Source organism: Cryptomeria japonica, chromosome 5 (assembly GCF_030272615.1).
Source record: "Cryptomeria japonica chromosome 5, Sugi_1.0, whole genome shotgun sequence".
Lineage (NCBI taxonomy): Eukaryota > Viridiplantae > Streptophyta > Pinopsida > Cupressales > Cupressaceae > Cryptomeria > Cryptomeria japonica.
Window position 1 is genome coordinate 186,231,990 of NC_081409.1, and position 18,380 is coordinate 186,250,369.

General features: G+C 38.4%; 1 protein-coding gene across 6 annotated transcripts in view; it reads left to right on the plus strand.

The window, feature by feature from the left end:
• Positions 1-17,478, plus strand: part of LOC131060891 (cell cycle checkpoint protein RAD17) — a 206,462-nt gene extending 188,984 nt beyond the window's left edge. For all 6 annotated transcript variants that reach the window (XM_059221313.1, XM_059221311.1, XM_057994325.2 and 3 more), the window contains 3 exons: positions 15,939-16,164; positions 16,267-16,327; positions 16,855-17,478. In XM_059221313.1, coding sequence (XP_059077296.1) covers positions 15,939-16,164; positions 16,267-16,327; positions 16,855-17,196 — 629 coding nt within the window. In that variant the 3' untranslated portion in view covers positions 17,197-17,478. The remainder of the gene's footprint in view (positions 1-15,938; positions 16,165-16,266; positions 16,328-16,854) is intronic.
• Positions 17,479-18,380: the final 902 nt, after the last annotated feature.

The window sequence follows — 18,380 nt, forward strand, 5'->3', positions numbered from 1 at the left end:
TGTTTTTGTTTTTGCAGTGGTAAACTGCTGTAAAGTGCTACGGTTCTGTAAAGTAGGCACCCATCATATGAAAGAGTGAATCAAGGAGTCACTATCACACATCATGCATGTCTGCACCACAAAACATTAACACTCTCAATAGTTTTCTAGGTGTTTTTTCCAAGAGGTTCTTTGTTGCTGCCTTGTCCTAATCTATCAATTACACATGTAGGATTCATGATAGTAAGGTGTCAAGCTCATTGCCATAAACCACACACCTATACTCAATAGGTTAGGACAGGTTTGGAAAATGAAAGTTTTTGTAGTGCTGCGATGTGTTTTTCAGTTTTCAGTGACTCTGTGCCCAATGAATAGTCTAAGGCAGTTAGTCAAGATGTTTAGCAGACAAACATATAGCAGATGTCGCCAAAAATGTTACCTATTTTTCGCTTCTAGCTGAAAAATAGGTTAAGTTATGCTTGTTTTTACAAAATGGAACGAAATACATATTACTTCTGCTATATTGCATTCCAACTGCACTAAGGAAGAGTGAGATAAAGATTACATTTCAATGCTTCTAGTTCATAGCAGCAAACGAGAGAGACATCTCATCTAAAAAGGAAGTATTTTTATTGATTTTTAAACACATGCATCTCACACAAAGAGTCGTGAGACTAGCTATACACAATTGATGCAAGAAAGAGATACATAGGTATGTATACATGAGTATAAAATAAAAGAGAGCATGTTGAGAGTGGAACCAATCATTGCCTGAATGATTGGTACGGTTGGAGTAGCCTCGATGATTGCCTTTGTATTGCTGCGTCGTCTTTGTCTGTGTCTGTCTTCTGGTATCTGCAAAAGAGTTAAATATACAATGAGCTAGAACATTTTGTTCTAAGCAATGGCTGATTATATTCCTAACATGTATACTAACACATGCATGTATATGTAAATCTTAATTACATCAGATGCATATAATCAACATCACAGAAGAATCTCAGAAGGGAAATATCAAATCAGAAGAAATCAATAAAATCATCACACATAGGCATATTATCTAACATGTTTGCCTCATGTGCAGCTATAGATTTGATTATGTTCATTTTCAGCATGTGGGGTGAAATGGGCTTCCACAAGGGTTGAGCCCAGCATGCCTATAATCGTATCAATCAGACAATCATCATTCATGACAGTGAATTGATTTACACTATTGCAAAACAGTAGTATCTGTTCAATTTGATTATGTTCATTTTCAGCATGTGGGGTGAAATGGGCTTCCACAAGGGTTGAGCCCAACATGCCTATAATCGTATCAATCAGACAATCATCATTGATGACATTGAATTGATTCTTACACTATTGCAAAACAGTAGTATTTGTTCAATACAACTACATTGAATAAAAGCAGTGATGAGTATTTTCAAGAAAAGCATGTATCATTCCATATTGAAGGCACACAAAGGCTAGCATTCAAGCAGGTTTGAAGTAAAATATAGAAGATATCATGCATTAGATAATACCGTGCTTTCTTTGAAGATAACATATGAAGGATAAGAGATGTTGATGCAGATCCATTAGATCCTATCCTAGGGTAGGGGTCAAAGTCAGTATATCTCAGGCCCAAAGATCAAGTAACATGGAGAACTGTCTATTCATCTTGTTTGCAGTAAAAAAATGTAAATACAAGCCACAAAGGATAGAAGTTTTCTATTTTTACAGTGCATGAAGGATAATCTTTGGAAGGATCAGCTACATAGGGAGTATTCATTGTCTTTTCAAGAACATAGAGATCTAGAAGAGTGAAATCCTAAAGCCCTCAAAAGGAGAGAATGGTTACTTTTTCAGATAAAGAGCACCATTAGTGGATCTACAACAACATTTACAAGCAAGGGCAGCAAAGAGCACAGATTAAAGCATGATGACTATCTCACACAGAAAAATACAGAATCTATTCACGTCACAGTTAGCCAAGAGTGCAAAGATTCCAGACAATGAGCTTATTGAAAGTACGGAGTCATGAACATTAGTACATTGACTGGTAAGTAAGGATAATGCCTATCTTGCTTCAAACAGTCATATTATTCACAAGAGACAGGTCTGACTGTGTAAATTTTAAGGAGCAGCCACCATGATAGTGAGTAATTCAAGAGTTTATAGAATACAAAGGCCTGTAACAGCACATGTAATGGACACCCCCTGTTCGGTACTAAATTTATGTCCTTTCTACTTAGTGTAATTTTGTCAAACAGTTGGTGTGCAAGCTGACTACTGGATTTTTTTGGTTCTTGATTTGCTAGAGGATAAATTTGGTAAACTGGTATTTATTGTAAAGCTTTCAAGTTTATTCAATATAAAAATAACCAGACATATCAAATGCCAAAAGCAAGAGGATTAATGCTGATGATATTTATTTAATTCCAACTCCAAGCATACAAATCAGATTTGAAGAATATTACAGACCATATGATAATAAACAAATTCAAACCTGGACTCCATAAGTATAGAACCTGCTGAAAACACTGTTCACGCACTGTAGCTGCACTATTCACGGCACTGTAGCATTTTTACTATTCACGCAGCACTGTAGCAAAACACTGTTCACGCGGTACTGTAGCAAAAACATTGTTCACGCGGTACTGTAGCAAATCACTATTCACGCGGTACTGTAGCAAATCACTATTCACGCGGTACTGTAGCAAAAACACTATTCACGCGGTACTGTAGCAAAAACACTATTTTCAAATCTGCACTTTCAAACCCCTGTAAAAACATCATGCGAGAGCACCAAATGAAGCCCAATGTGTTTCCTGAATGAAAACACCATTAATCCTCCTGACTGTGTCTTTCAACAGCGAAGAGAATGCTAGCAAAGAGGGATTCCGTCCTCCAAGCCCAATAATCAGATTTCTACGAAATCCAACAGCATCACATTAATTCATCCCAGCATATCCCAAAAGAGAGCTCTCAACCTCCATTTATATCTTCTTCCTGGATGCAAACACTTCATTTTCTCAATGTGGGATAATACATTTTAGAATAAAATATTATTTCCCACAATATACACATTAAAGGGAACTTTTAATATTTTAAACATTACTTTATATTCCCAACCTTATAATATAACGATAAAGTTAAATATTTAATTTAACTTTACACTTTATCGTTAAATATTAAAACCTTGTTGATAATCCCTTTAAATCATTGTCGCCTTCAAATATTTTCTACTGATAATTATGCCAACCAGGGAAACACTAAAAATTCCAAGTCACTGCTTGGAGACTAACTTACTATAAATAGTAAGTGTCTAGAAACCTTGTCAAAGCAGCACCGATTGGCCTGAAACTGAAAACACCTAGGCCAAAATACCTCAGGATCCCACCAATGTCCTTGTTAGCCTTCGGGATCGTGTCAGAATAGGCTAACGACACCCCATATCATGTTGCGCTAAAAAGGGGACATTACAGCACAATCATCACACTTATTGCAGTACAGCAGCCATAAGGAGGATTATTGCAGTATAAAATGTGCACGGTGAGCTTTCCAAAATCTTCAAAAGGTATAACGTACAACAGCATTGTAACGGTCATAATCAAAGAACAATGAAAGGCATCTATAGGATAGTGATAATACTCCGCCACAAATCAAATGTAGCTATAACATAGTTGTCAAGAATATAAATGATTATTATTATGATAGTGTGCTGTAGTAGCAGTCACTATAACAGTAAGCATGTAACAATACACGCTCTGCCATAGTTTCAACATATAATGCAAGGAGAAAGCGCCATACAGCGATGCCATTCATCCATAGTCTTTTTCCAAGAAAAATACATCACAAATATGCATAAACAGTCCCAGCTGTGCCTAGAAAGCTTTCAGATTAGTACAAATGCACAGTCAAGACAGCAGCTATGGCAGTCCTTTGGAGCAGATTGAATCAATATTTTTATGATTGTATTATAATGCAAAGGTGAAAAGAGAGCAGTGATATTTTTCAGATTTTGTTTTCAAGGGTAAATCTGAAAATACAAAGATTTTTAGATGACAGTTATTGTCACAAAAAGATTACCAAAAGCTACAGATGATAGATGAAGCAGTAGGAAGGAACTACCATGGAAGTTAAATCTAATCTTACTAAAAATACAGAAGATTTCCTTGGCAATCATGGTGAGAAGAAGCAAATATTGGGAAACGGCATTTAGTGAAAATAGCCATGGAATAGAGGAAATCGAGTTGTGTGTGTAGAGCACGATACTTACCAAGGCAGCCTAGAAGTCTGCTAGATTTCCTTTCGAGTTCTCATTACGTCGAGATAGATTCCTTCCTCCATTGTCCTGCACAGGATACCGTTGGCTAAGATGGGGTGGCCCAACACCTAAAAAATCGGTTGAAACAAATCTTCCATCAGACAACCGTCGTGAACATGACCCCCGACCCAATAGTCAGGGCCCAAAATATCTACCACTGTGACTTTCTCCTACTCGTTAGCCTTTTTGAACAAACGCTCCACCTGTTGCTCGGGTGTTTCCTCCAAACCAACGATCTTGCTTCATTTGTAGATAATTCCTAGATGATCCGCCATTCTCCCGAGTGCAGAAAATGAAACCCAGATTGGTTCGATAAATATTGTTCTCGGTGGGCATTCGTCAATGCTCCCCTTCCAAGGAAGCTTGAGGTGATCTGACTGTCAGTAAAATCATGCGTACTGGCGGGGAAGGACGTACCACGAACTCTCCCGGATTTCCTTTCTATCCACTGGGTATTCTCTGTCGATCCCAACACCCTCTGCCGACACCGTCAAAACCATCCTACCTATCCAATTCCGGTCCTCGTAAAAGATTCCCTGTCCCTGGCAATGATTTCTTGAAGTGCAAGCGACATGGTTTCCTGGTGTACTATCGGGTCTATCTCCGTCCTGCTAAATTCTCTCACAGAGCCTTCCTCAATCCCCATATTCGTTAGATGGTCGGCTGCTTTGTTTCCCTCTTGAAACGTGTGTTGGATCTGATATTCGCTAAGGAGATTTAAAAGGGAATTTATCCTCGGAATCCATGCTGCCAATCACCAACTCTGAAATGCGGACTTGGACACACCATTGAGGATGATCTGAGAATCTCCTTCGATAATGAGTTTATCTATCCTGTTCTTAATGCTCTACTGAAGCCCAGCCTCCAGAGCAACTATCTCTGCCATGTTGTTGGTCTCTATTCCAATCGGACCCGAGATGGCGTGTACCACCTCCCCGACCTCATTTCTGATAATTGCTCCCAGACCGCTCCGGCCTGGGTTCCCCCTACTTGCACCGTCGAAATTTAGTTTCTGCCACCCTATTGGTGGAGCCTACCACGTGGTATTTTGCCTGAGAGCTTTTTTATCATTTAATTTATGGTCACTGCTCTGCTTGAAGGACCAGGATATTTCCATTTTTGAGTCCCACTTAGATGAAAATTTGAAATTCACCCCTTGAATTCTGCCATTGATTACTTCCTCTATCGCCCTCTTGATCATAACCAATAGGACATGGACCTCCAAAGCTTCTTCTTTAAAAATCCTCCTATTACGTTCCTTCCAGATATGCCAAATTAGCAATGATGGGCTGACTATCCACAGGATGCCCCATTTTGAGAATTTGCCTCTAGTCGGCCAAGCCAACAAGAACTCTTTAAACGTTGAGTTTCTAGGAGTGCTGAAACGCAAATAACTCTAGTAGCCAATCCCAGCATTGACTCGCAAAGGGACACCAAAAGAGAAGGTGGTCTGGCATTTCCTCCTCCTGTTTGCATAGGGTGCCAGCTTGGCCTGGGGAACCCGATCGACTTCAATCTGCTGCCGATTAAAATTCTACCGTGGATAGCAATCCAAAGAAAGGCTCCAGCCTTTGGAAGAGGCCACTTGCCCCAACACAAGATTGAAGGCCAATCACCGTTCTTCTCCCTCTTCCTTTGGAGTTCGTAACAAAGGTTAACTCTGTAATCCCCTGATTTGGAAGCGCTCCAAAGTAAGCTATCCTCTTCCTCAGAGGGAAACACATTCTTCGACAAGAGAATGTCTGAGAGCCTCTTTTGGTTTACTTGATGACATTCCCCCACACTTTTCCATGACGAGTTTTGAATTTGGAGATAATCAGCCACCCACGGCCCTACAGATGCTTCCACCTGGTTTACCCAGTCCTTATCCTCAAACAGGTCTGCTATTGGAACATCCCCATTCCAGGAGTCCCGCCAAAATCTCGCTCTTTTACCATTTCCAATCTTCCAAGAGAGGTGATCAGTGAGCAGTTTGCGGCTTTCCCAAATGAATTTCCGGAAAGGAGAGCCTCTTGCTGCATTGGCCACTGTCAAGATCCTGTCAGGGGAATTGGAGTCCAGGTATTTTGCTGCCATAATTTTGCACCACAGTTTCTGAGGATATTTAAACATCTTCCACCCTAGCTTAGCTCCTAACGCCAGATTCTGTAAATTCATCTTTCTCAAACCTGCTCCTCCTCCTTCCTTGATCATGCAGGCCATTTCCGAATTAATCAAAGGGATCCTACTTGTTTCCTTCGATCCCTCCCACAGGAATTTCTTAAGAAAACCGTCCAGAGCCAGGGAAGCTCTATTGCTTAACCTATAACAAGACATGTAGTATACGGGGATGGCGGATAAAACAACCTTGATCATTTGAATTCTCCCGGCCTGCGATAACCACCGGTTTTTCCAAGACGCCACTTTGTGTTGACATCTACTAATCACCTCTTCGCACATTTTTTTGTCGACTCTTCCAGAAAAGAGAGGAACACCAAGATAAGTAAACGAAAATTCTCCCACCGCAAAGCCTAAGATTTCTGCAATTCTTGACATGCGCCTTTGATTTGTGTTTAGGAAAACGACCAATGTTTTGTTCTTGTTCATACTTTGGCCGGAGCAAAACTCGTAGGAGTCGAGCACACTTCTTATGGATTTTGCCTCCCTTTTCGAAGCCTCCCCAAACAGGATTGTGTCATTTGCAAATTGGGAGTGAGAGATATGCTCCAGATCGTCATGAATGGATATCCCTCGCCAGAGGCCCAACCTGACCTGCTTCTTAATGTTTCTACCCAAAGCTTCTGCCATAAGAACAAATAAAAAGGGAGACATTGGATCACCTTGTCTCAAACCATTAGTAGCCTAGAAGAATCCGCTAACGAAACCATTCACGAGAATAGAGAAGTTGACTGAAGAAACGCTATGCTTTATGCAATGTACCCATTTTTTATCAAAGCCAAACCGAAGAACATCCAAAAGAAAGGACCACCTGACTCTGTCGTATGCCTTGCTCACATCTAATCTAATTACCATACCTGAGCTCTTGGCTGTTTGCATCGAGTGAATGGTTTCCCTAATAGAAAGGATGCTGTCCACAATTTCCCTACCTGGAACGAACCCATGTTGTTCAGAAGAGATGATCTTGTTGAGCAGAGGTTTCAATCTGTTCACCATTGCCTTCGACACTATCTTGTATAGAGAATTGCACAGGGATATCGGGCGGAAGTCCATCATGGTCGAACACTCTTGCTTTTTGGGGATCAGAACTATGACCGTATTATTCAGTTCTCTAACGAACCTGCCTTTTCTTCTGAAATCTTCCACCACCTTTAAAATATCTTCTCCCATGAATCCCCAACATTTTTTGAAGAATTTCATCGTCATACTGTCAGGCCCAGGGGCTTTGAATGGGGGGTTGTCAAATAGCCTTCCTGATTTCCTGAAGCGTGAAGGGCCGCATTAACTGAAAATTGTCTTCCTTCGAAACTAATTTGGGAATGACGTCTAGCAAGGAGGCGGAAAGCTGATCATCAATACTGTCTCCAAGGAGTGCTTTGAAATGGTTAACTGCAATTCCTTCGATGACCTTTGCCTCATCTTGCTAGGCCCCGACCCCATCCTGAATACGGGTAATTTGATTGGTAACTCTTTTTGCTTTGACAGAGGCATGGAAAATTTTTGTATTCAAATCACCTTCCCTAATCCAGCGCTCCCTAGATTTATCCCGTCAGTAAATTTCCTCTCTGAGCAAAAGTTCCGACAGTTCAACTTTGAGCTTGTTTTCTCTGATGAACTCATCATTGGACATGCCTGCTGAGATAATGATGTTGTTCAGGTTATCTAACTCCGTTTCCACTCTAAGTTTCTCTGCAAAAATGTTCTTGAACGAGACCTCGTTCCATTCTCTAATGCTCTGCTTCACCATCTTGAGCCTTTTAACAAAGCGGAAGCTCGGGGTCCCTAAGAAAATATCACTTTCTGCCCACCAAGCTTCCAACTTTGGAAGAAAATCCTTATCTCTCCACCACATACTTCGAAATTTAAAACTCCCTTTGAAAAACTTATTGGCTTCCTAAAAACTTAATTGGACTGGGAAATGATCCGATAAAGATAAAGGGAGAATGCAGGAGTCCAAGTTGAAGGCTGAGTCCATCCAATAGGGCCCTACGAGAAATCTGTCCAGTCTCTCCGAGATTCTTGCAAAATTGGCTCTCCTATTGGTCCATGTGAACTTACCATTTTTTGGGATAACATCAAGGAGGTTATTCGTGGACACGAATTCCTTGAAATCTTCCATCACCTTGTTGGTCATATGCAACCCCCCTTGCTCTTCTTCTAGGGCAAGCAATGCATTGAAATCTCCTACAACAATGACTCTATCTTTGACAGTGGAGGCAATCTTGTCCGAGATGTCCTTCCACAACTGCGCTTTTTCTTCAGTCTTTGTCGGACCATAAACATTGACTAGGGGAAAAACCTCATTTTCCGATAAACTATGAGCCACTCCAAACAACCAATGGTCAAATTTCTCCAGGTCCGTCACCTTTATCTTATGGGGGTTCCAGAGGATTCCCAAACCCCCAGCAGAACCTCTGGCTTCTTGAAAAAAGCCTTCCCACTGATTGCACGAGTGAATACAACTAAGGGCTTTATCCAATCATAGTTTAGTTTCCTGGAGAAGAATAGTATCACTATTTGCTCTTAACAACACTCGTTTGATCAAGCGTTTCTTGTCAGGGGTTGAAAGACCCTTGACATTCCAAGTGGTAATCTTCATTTCTCACCAAGGGAGGCGCCATCTCCCTTGGCTTTTTTCATAAACTCGAAAACATTAATGATGCCTTTTTCCTTGGCTCTATCTTCTCTCTGCTTCTTATTTGATCTTCTACCCCGACTGCCCTTTGCCTTGCCTAACAGAATATTAATGGATTGGCTGATACATCTCTGATCTATATTGTCCAGAATATCCTCTTGGAAGGAGTTATCGTTAGATCCCCTATCATATTCAACTTCTGTATTTGAGCATCCTTTTTGTTGTGCAAGGTTCTCCAACAATAGAGGATTGAACTCTCCCTCCTCCGCCACCTTATTGTCTGCACACGGAATCTCCCCTGATTTGTGACTACTCAAAGGGGCCCTCGGCTGCTTTGAATTCTGGGTAGACGCCTTCTCTTGTGGAGCGGTTGTCGTAACCACCTTCCGATCACCCACAATTTCCACCCACTTTTTTACCAATTTGCTACCACTGGGACATATCCTTGCATCATGATCCACGGCCTCTCTTCGTTCCCTAAATGGGATGGGAACTTCAACCTCGACCTGTTGCTTCCATCGCCTAGGTCCGGCCTTGAGAAGAATGATAGTTGGTATCTTTTTAACCGCTACTATCTTGATTCTAGCATATAGATAGGAATCATTCTCGATGATATCCTCGTCCACTTCCAGCAATGTACCTAGCGATCTTCCTATGCAATCCAGACTGGCCTCCCCCCAATACTCCATCGGGAGATTATACAACCGGATGCAAATGCGTTCATTGTCAACTGCTAGCGGAACCGGGTCAAAGTTTGGCTGCCATGGCTGAAGATACAAGTATGCCGAACCGAAAGTCCAATTTTGTTGGTTCAAGGCCCTAAGTTCTATCCGACTCCTCTCTGAAAAATCACTATAAAGAAACCTTTCGGAATGAACTTCAGAACAACCTCCTGACTCCAATTGTCTTTAACCCAGGCTCTAGTCTAGATTCGAGAGATCCTTGCCCCGATGAATCTCCCAATAACCGTCATCTCGCTCCATAAAGCAATATCTTCTTCAATGTCTTCCGGTAGGGCTATATCTATCTCTGGTTCGATGCTATCCGCTCGGGATGCATGTTTGAGAATTTCCCCACGGCTCCCTCTTCTACCTGCTCTGGCTCTGTTGGTGATGGGATCTTTGCGTAGATCATTCCTTTTGAATCGTCCGCCATTACCAAACTGTTGAAACCCTTGAAATCTTCGATGCATCTCTCTCTAAAATAATGAAATTACTTATTAAAGTGGTTTAATTTATTAATCACTTTAAATAAATAACATTATTATCTTTATTTTATTAAATCTGGACTTTAAATATAAAAAGGGAATTAAACAGATGTCTAGTTAAGTAATAGATTTCAAAATCACTTTATGAGATTATTTTTCATTTTTATTTGATAAGGTCAAAGGGGATATTTTTGCATTTATGAAGGCTTGCAGGCCTGTCAAGGATATTTTGAGGTCATTTATGATGCATTTAGGAGCTTTTATGGTAGAGCATGGGGTGGCTTGACTTTTTGTTCAAGTCTTTTTAGTTTTACACTTGTTTTTGACCCTAAAAGTGGGCTTTTTGGGTTGAATTCGACCAAGTGGTTGGGTTTTGCTTTGTGGGATGCAGCTATTGGAAGCAGCATATATACTGCTTTCCTTCTCTTTTGTAAGGGTTCTTACTTGTTCATTATTTTTGGCAGACTGTAATTTTTTGAGTTCTTTCTGCAGAAAATGAATGATTTTGTAACACATTTTCTGGAATAGTACAGATTGGTGATAGCTTTTGCAGTAACAATTAGTTCATTCCTTCCCATTTTCTTCTGTTATTGTGGGTCCTTATTGTTTAGTGCAGATTCTTGTGAGTTTTCTTGTCCTTGGAGCTGTATCTTTTCATGTTGGTGCCTTTATGCAGGGGAATAATCATTTGCAGGTTATAAGCTGTTTGTTAGTAGTTATCAGTTTTAGATTGTGAAAGTTTTTCTTTCCTCCTAGGACTGTGGTTATCTAGCCTCCTTATAAATTACCGATGCAAAGGTTAGCTTTTTTTGGGTTGTGAAAGAGAGTTTTATTACTGTCATATTGTGTGTCAGTCTTTCTTACTTTTAAGTTTTTCAACATATTTTTTTGGTGCATCACCTTAGGGTTAGATTCTAGTTTCATATGTCCTCCTCCTCCTCACTCTTATCCTTGAAGAAATTGTTAGTTTAGGTGAAGATTTTGAAAAGAACGAGCTTACTTTGGAGGTCCACTTCAGTTTTAGGTTACCCACAACCTTTAAGTGTTCCCATGTTTCAATAGGCAGCTGAAGTTCACGGTTTTAGCAAAGGGTGGAGGCTTCATTGATAACAATTCTATGGAATGACCAATCCTTTGTGGCTTATACCCATCCTCTATATATTAACCAAAAGAAGTAAAATCCAAGTGTGGTGGTTCTAGCTCTTTCATTATGCAACTTAGAAGTAGCATCTTTAAAACCATCCATACTATTCATACTTAAAAGATTGGCTGAGTTTGCATACTCTTTCCCATGGTTGAAATCTTAATTGCTGATGAGATATAATTGTTGTCTCTCAAGTGTTGAAATATATCAAAGGAGATTCTGATATCATAAGCACAAACATAATATCAGCTATTCTATAGATAACCCTAGACCGATTAATTTATCCTATGATATTATTTTATGGTATTACTAATTCTTTGTGCTTTTGTACCCATTCTTTATATATTGGCCAAAAGAAGTAAAACACAAATGTGGTGGTTGTAGCTCTTAAATGATGTAAGTTTAGGAGCATCTTTAAAACCATCCATACTTAAAGACTTAAAACCATCCATACTTAAAGACTGGTTGAATTTGCATACTCTTTCCCATGATTTAAATCAGCGATGATACTGTTCACACAATGGTGATGAGTATGCTCTTTGATCTTCTCTGCAGAAGCTGTTGAATCCTTAAACCACCATCACAGCAGACTCGAATGGTTGGCTTGCTTCATCTACATGTGAATTTGTATTATTGGTCATATAAGATCTAAGCCTACAATGTAGTTTTAATAATTGCATATGAACAAGGAACACATCTAAAACTTCTAGGATTTCAATTAGCTGAAGATTTGATCACATTTGTTTCTTCGTTTCTATTTTATGCTATATAACTTGTACTAGATCTTTTGCCTAATGCTTGTGCAAGTTCCCTAGAAGATATTTTGTTCAAAACTCATCCAACATATTTTACTTATTAATCTGTGATACTATCTCAAGCGATGAAAATCTTCTCCAGAGCTTTTTTTCAAATTCAACATATAGGAAATATTTTTTATGACTGCATTATTGTCCAAGATCCATGGTTGCCAATTAAAACCTCTGTACAAATTTTTTTTGGTGAAACACACCAGGTCAATATCATCCTATGGTGTCATGGTCTGTTTTCAAGTTGGAGGTTTTTTAAGAGGTTTTCTATTCTGATTGTCTAGAAAATGGCAGTATCTTTTTTGTAGTTGGCAGTGGCACTATTAGGTGCTCTGGCTATAAAAGCTTCCAAGTGCAATACGTCTGTTTATAGTATATACATTCTTGTTTGACAGGAATGTCCTCTTAGTTTATGGTGGTAGCACCATTGCAGTATGCCTTCTGTAGCATCTGTCTTGCTCAGTAGGAAGGGGCTGTTCCTCCTTAGCAAGCATCTTTCCTTGATGCATCCTTGTGGTTAGGCATCGTTTGGAAGGTCATATAGGTCTTACCCTATTTCCCTGCAGACCCATAACCTTACCCCTAGTACTCATCTCCTGTCTGGGAGACACACCCTCTATATTAGGGAAACAAATGAGGATGTCTCCAGAAAACATGCGACTTGATCTCATGACTCTAGATGTCCCTTGTAACATATCTTAAAAATCAGGAATTCTCTTATAGAAGATTCTCAAATGGGCTAAATTGTTAATCAAACATTGAAGAGAAATAAAATAAAAAATAATAAACATAGGCATACATTTAATTTGAAAACCGTTTATCATTTATTCTTACAACTATTATCCATCTGTTTTCAAGTTGGATGATTTTTCAGATGTGGTGTATTCTGACTGTCCAGAAGATATTCTCTTAGAGAAATTAGTATCTCTTTTGTAGTTGCCAGTTATCACTACTAGGTGCTCTGGCTATAAAAGCTTCCTTGTGCAATACGCATGTTAATATTTACTTGTTTGAGAGGAATGTCCTCTTAGATTTTGGTGGTATCACCAGAGCAGTATGCCTTTTGTAACATATGTTATGCTCAGTAGGAAGGGGTTGTTCCTCCTCAGCGAGTATCTTTTCCTTGATGCATCCTTATGGTCAGGCATCAGTTGGAAGGCCAAATAGGATAATGTGATTTTACCCTAGTTATCCACAGACTCATAACCTTACCCCTAGTACTCATCTTCTGTCTGGTAGACACATCCTCTATATTAGGGAAACATGTGAGGATGTCTCTAGACAACACGGGACTTGATCTAATGACTCTAGATGTCTCTCGTAACATATCTTAAAAATCGGGAATTCTCTTATAGAGGATTCTCAAATGGGCTAAATTCTTAATAATTGTTTGAATAATGAAGGAAAAAAAATAGAAAATTTAAAATAATATAGGCATATATTTTACTTGAAAATATACAAGCATATGCTGCACACAGAAATTTCTATCCCACGTTGAGAGTGGTGCTAGTACGAAAAGAAACTATAAGAGGGGTTAAGCTATTTGTGTATAGAGTTTCTTATCAATTGATGGAAGTGAGAAAGAGTACTTCATTATATTAACTTGTGTAGCTTTTTGAGAATTAACAAAATACACAATAGAATTCTCCATAGCTATCAGTGTCTGCAAAACCTCCTTCAAGATTATTCATCTACCGTTAAGGCATTCTAGACTATCCATCCTTATTGACGATATGGTTTTAAGTTAGACAACCCAAACAATGAATTGTGGGAGCAAATAAAAAATAATGATTTTGAACAAACTGATACATCATTTGCAAACTGTGGAGTAGAGTTATCTCTGGGAACTTACGGAGTCGAAGGGACTTATTTGAGAGTTGATGAATCAGCTTGCTTTTGAATGCGTCTTTACAATTCAATATACATAGCATTTTTTCTTTTAAAATGTTGATTTTTCTTTCATAAATCTTGTAATATTTTTAGCTTATAAGCTTATGCACAGTTAAATTTTTTTACTGTGGTGTTTCCTTGTAGACTCCCATCTCATTTTCTAAAAAGTAATGCCCTTGCTTCCATACCCATCTTTCGTACTAGAGATGTCTTCTGTCATCAGTAGGTAACTATGGATCTCACAAATTAGGCAATGGTTGCTTTATGGGAGTTTTTACTTCAATATTTAGCTTGTAGGTGGTACCTACAAATGTATTCATTCAGCGAAGGAAATTATTGGAATGCTGTAAAATACAATCAGAGAGGCTACTATGCAAGAGGATGATCTTCAGCAGCAACTGCTGGAGAGGGGAGGCTGTAAATTTATAACACCAGCTTTATAGTTTTAGAACTACATGGCAGCGTAGGGCTTGATTCTCTCACATGCGTGTAACTCTTCATAGTCTTTGACAAATCCCTTTACATATTTGTGAATTTAAGGTTCTGTGCGTAATAATTTTCTGTTGTCTTGAAGGATGTATATATTTCTATTAATAATCTGCTTTTATGCTTTCTTTCACAATTCTCAATGCCATATTTTGCCAATTCTCTAATTTCAAACTTATCGTGTTGTGCATATATATAACACCAGGTTTGTAGTTTTATCTCTACGTGCAGTGTAGGGCTTGATTCTCTCACATGGGTTTAACTCTTCATAGTCTTTGACAAATCCCTTAACATATTTGTGAATTTAAGGTTGTGTTTAATAATTTGCTATTTTCTTCAAGAATGTATGTGTTTATACTAATAATCTGTTTTTATGCTTTCTTTCACAACTCTCAATGCCATATGTTGCATGTTGGTGTTGGAAATAAGCCACACCCGGACCGACGATGGACAGGTCCAAGAGGGGTCAGTAGCTCAGTGGTAGAGCACTCCAGCAGCATATGGAAGGTCCTAGGTTCGAGTCCTAGCTGGTCCATGTCTCAACATGGTATCAGAGCCAGGTCCAGGCTAGGAGCCCCAAGCATACGAGAGGTGTGGCTTAAGGGGGGGTGTTGGTGTTGGAAATAAGCCACACCCGGACCGATGATGGACTGGTCCAAGAGGGGCCAGTAGCTCAGTGGTAGAGCACTCCACCAGCGTATGAAAGGTCCTAGGTTCGAGTCCTAGCTGGTCCTAGGTTCGAGTCCTAGCTGGTCCATGTCTCAACATTGCCAACTCTCTAATTTTATACTTATTGTGTTGTACATTTATATAACACCAGCTTTGTATTTTTATAGCAGCGTGGCAGTGTAGGGCTTGATTCTCTCGCATGGGTTTAACTCTTCATTGTCTTTGACAAATCCCTTTACACATTTGTGAATTTAAGGTTCTCTGCTTGATAATTTACTGTTTTCTTCAAGGATGTATGTATTTCTAATTTTATATTAATAATCTGTTTTATGCTTTCTTTTACAATTTTCAATGCCATATGTTGCCAGTTCTCTAATTTTATAATTAATGTCGTACGTATATATATTAAAAAAACAAAAAAAGCTGATGGAAAATAAATCCTCAAACTTAAAATGTGTTGAATGTGTAGCCATTTAAGGTATGCTCATACATATGAATTTATAATTGTAGGCCTTATTCATTTAAGCTGAGAGTAGCTTCTGAGGTCAATTGATATAAAAATCACTGCATTATATTATCAGAAGTTCTAAACAAAAGTTCTTGACTAACAATTAACAATCTATGTCATTAACTCTTCTTATTTTCTTTGGTTGCAGTATTAGATTTTATAAGCGAGGAGGCAATAGATGATGCTTGGATGGCATTATCTTATTTGAGTGACTCCGATTGCCTTCTTGGTGCTAGTAATTGTCGTTACCAAAGAAGAACTAAAGCACTACTAGAATGGGATGAAGTTAATTCAGCATTTGTTGTTGAATCAATATCTGGATCTGTCATGACTCGTGGAGTTCTGTTTGGAAATTCTCATCCTGCACCTCCCAGGTAAATCTTTCAACTTTTGATTATTTATGCAGGAGAGGTTTTTAACTGCTCTTGTTTAATCACTTTGACAATGTTTCTTCCTCTATGTGAGCAACTGGCTAGATGGCAATCTATCCGAGGCCCAGCACTTTGGCAGGTGGAGCGGTCCTCACACAAAAAGAGGGTAAGTTTTTAAGTTTCATGCTAAGTTATGACATAAGTAGTCAGTCGAAGTTGAAAGAGAAGGTGGTTGCACAGAATTCCTATAAAATTATTTAAGTCATCTATATGGCAAAGAAATGAAATATAAATTTTTGTTTCTACACCTTTAACTAAATTAATTTATTGTCAGAGGTGCATGATATAAGCTCTAAGTTTCTAAGAGTCCAAATCCTGTTTTTAACTTTTTGTCTGCGGTCTGCCTGTCTTGTTCTGTACTTCATCACTTATGTAGAAAATCTCAGTGATTGAATGATTATAAGGTTTGGGCTTAAATAAATCATAGTGAAATCAAACCCATGTTAATTTATGAGAAGCTCCATTGCAAAAGATCTTCAATTTTATTGTACGGCAGCTTTCAGCGTGTATTTGTAGTTAAATTTCAAATTAAAAATAGATAAGAAACTGGAAAGTGACTTCTTTGGAATGTAAGAATGATTTCAATCTTGAACATGGAAAATACATTTGCTAAGATTGCTTTTTAATATACAGATTGAAATGTTCTCAGAGAGATTGGCTTCCAGTGGCCTTTTTAAGACTAGCAGTTTATCCGTTTTGGCTACTGAATATAAACCAGTTATGCAGATGTTGGGACAGCCAGCTTTCCATGTGCAGCTGGAATCTTTAAGAGGCTATAATGAAGAATGGGATAAACAACATTGGGATTATGAAGAAATAGAAGCACCTGAAATTGATTCAGCTGAGTTAGATAATCTCATTTCTGATGGCAACATTTTGTCAACATTAGATATCAACGACAATTTTACAAATGTGAATAGTAGGTTAAGTGAGATTCCGGAGGAGATGGATGCAGATGAGATAGAGGAGTGGTAATTTTCCTATACAGGGATGCTTTATACGGCAGGAGTTGAGAAGGCTATTTTCAAGACACTTGTAAAATATAAGCAAAGAAAGGGAAACGAATCCACAAGTAGATTTTGTAAAAAATATGACCAGGTATTCATTTTTTCTAGACTCATATTTTAAGGAAGAAAGCTTATCTTCGTTTTAATTCTAGATACCCAAATTGGTTTTGGTTGAATCAAAACCTTATATGTAAAGCACCGTAATTCGTATGTAATTTTCCTACGCAAGGAGCATTTTGGTATTATTTCAGTTGTGTGCAAATATAGTTGGCATTGATGTCCAAGGCTGCTCTAATTCAGCAGCACTGTGAATTTTTTTTGCAATTTTCAAAAAATGCATGCGGCATATATTTTAATATTAGCTCCTTGTAATCTTTAAAGTAAGTTTTTGTGAAACCAGCCGCAAGGTATGGATTGCAAAAGCCAAATTTTAATACAAAGGGTTATTGCAATTTTATTTTGCCGAAGGCAGAAATATGTAACCGTGCAGAGTGTATAATTAAAAGCAAAAAAGAATAACAAAAATGAACAAAATAGAAACCAGATAATATATCAAATTAATATTAAAAAACATAAGTAAATAGAAAGGCAAAATAGTGGGGAAAATCCGAAAACATCAAATAGCAAAGAAGCTTTGGCAGATACATATTTAATAAAAAAAAAATTAAATGCAGTGTTTTTTATACAAAAGATAAAGTAATTCACATCATTAGAATTAGATGATGTGTTAACTTATTATTGTAATTCATAAATTTTGACATTTTTAATTAGAGTAAAATTGGGCAATTGAAAGGGCCTAAACACTTAGTGAGCAGTGAGACTCAACAACCGAAAGAAAAAATCAAACAATGATTGATGAAAGAGTTTTACGACGGTTGTAAATTATCTACAAACATTAAACTGACAAAAAAAAACAGGCGGGTGACCATAAAATACAATGTTGTGAAAATAACTAAGTGCACACATTACCCAACCCTCAAGACATCAATTAGGGTCATCTTTTGCAGTCCCCTCTAACAAGTTTCCTTCAAATTTGGTCTCCCTGTTAGAAAACACCACTACATCTGTAAGTTTCTTAGAGCTTCTATAAGTGTTGTGATCTTAGTTAAGATTTGAGAAAAGGGAGGATGTAAGAGACTCAATTGAATCAAA